Source organism: Sinocyclocheilus grahami, unplaced genomic scaffold, assembly GCF_001515645.1.
Source record: "Sinocyclocheilus grahami isolate Dianchi unplaced genomic scaffold, SAMN03320097.WGS_v1.1 scaffold24781.1, whole genome shotgun sequence".
Taxonomy (NCBI): Eukaryota; Metazoa; Chordata; class Actinopteri; order Cypriniformes; family Cyprinidae; genus Sinocyclocheilus; species Sinocyclocheilus grahami.
Window position 1 is genome coordinate 1 of NW_015519603.1, and position 1,582 is coordinate 1,582.

General features: G+C 41.8%; 1 protein-coding gene across 1 annotated transcript in view; it reads left to right on the forward strand.

Annotated features, from left to right (window-relative positions):
* The first annotated feature begins 498 nt into the window (after positions 1–498).
* The window catches only part of LOC107580109 (acyl carrier protein, mitochondrial-like), a 2,260-nt gene continuing 1,176 nt past the window's right edge, over positions 499–1,582 (forward strand). The window contains exons 1-2 of the mRNA XM_016265853.1: positions 499–725; positions 1,434–1,556. Of these exons, the coding sequence (XP_016121339.1) occupies positions 555–725; positions 1,434–1,556 (294 nt within the window). The 5' untranslated portion in view covers positions 499–554. The remainder of the gene's footprint in view (positions 726–1,433; positions 1,557–1,582) is intronic.

Consider the following 1,582-nt stretch of genomic DNA (forward strand, 5'->3'; position numbering starts at 1 on the left):
AAATGTAGTACCTACTAAGCAGTATGCGATTTCGGACGCAGCGACTGACTTCGATAGACAATTTCCTTAAAATCCCATGCGTAACTGGCAGACATTATAGTTTCAAAATAAAAGCCTTATTATTTTAAATATTGCGCATACAGAGTATTCCATAATTTAAATGACATTATTATGTAATTCAACAGCTATCAGTTAAATATAACTTAGTAAATAATAATTCCGATTCGTGAAATAGTTTAGAGTCGGATCTTTTCAATGAATTGGATTAGTTCATACGGTTCAATAGCTCGGTTTCTGGGGCGGTTCTTTGAAATAAACTGTTCAAATGAACCGATTCGCTGAAACGTTCTCTTAATAGTGACGCATGACTCGTGAATGAATCATTCGTTCAAGTCGGATCTTCTCAATGAATTTGATTCATTCAGGTTTGAACGAACTATTCAAAAGAACCGATTCGCGGAAAACAGCCGGACTTCCCCCGACAAAGTGCGCACGCGCACCTCAAACTTATGTTCAGTTTGTCGCAGTGAATTGTGGGATAGAAGTTCACAGATATGGCGTCCCGTGTGCTTGCATATTGTGTGCGCTCCGTCGCCCGCGCCACTGCAAGGTTAAATCATGGCAACGCGTTCACAAGATCCGCCTGCGCGCCTCTCGTCTCAAAGCAGCGCCCGCTCTGTGTCATTTCGTGCAGCCAGCGGACGAGGTGGACTGAACTAGTGCGGGTGAGCGTTCTGCGGATGGGGAATGTTTGTCTCTGTGGCCTACTACACAGTGACCTACCTGTGTCTTTCCGTGCATGACAGCTGGCAGCCATACAAAGTTTAAGTAGTGTGCATTCACAACATACATCAACCACATCAGTCACTAGTCTTTTCCGGCTGTGACCTGCAAGGCTTTAAATAGCTGATCAGTTAACTTAATAAAACACCAAGAGTTTATACATACTAGACTGTGTGCATCTTTACAGCTACTACTTCCGTCAGTCTCCTTGCATCTTTCATTGTCGCTATTACTGAAGTGGCTGTTCACTTCAAAAATCAAAATTGTCAACATGTCGTTCCAAACCTGTATGGTGCGACTTCATTTCTTATGTGGAACACAGATGATGTTGGACAGAATGACAGCCACATAATTTAACATTCTGTTCAACATCTTTTATTACAGAACCAAAAAATGAAGAGATAAGAGAGAAAAGAGAGATGTCTCTCCCCCCGTCCCCCTGTAACAAACAAAAGATGTCGGACAGAATGTTGGAGGCTGATAGATTCGGTCACATTTTACGTTCTAATGATCTTCCTTCTAATGAACCTGGTATTGTGCACGTGGACTTTTATTGGTTCTGTGATAAATTGCTTATGTTCCTCATCTGCAAGTCATTTTGGACAAAGCATCTTCAAAGTGAATCAATGTAAATGTTTGAATGTCTCTAGATTTCAGGTCCGTCTGTTCATCCGAGTCGGCATTACGGGGATCTTCCACCCCTCACTTTAGAGAACATTGAAGAGCGTGTCTTGTACGTCCTTAAACTGTATGACAAGATCAGTCCAGACAAGGTGAGAGATACTTTATACTTACTGTA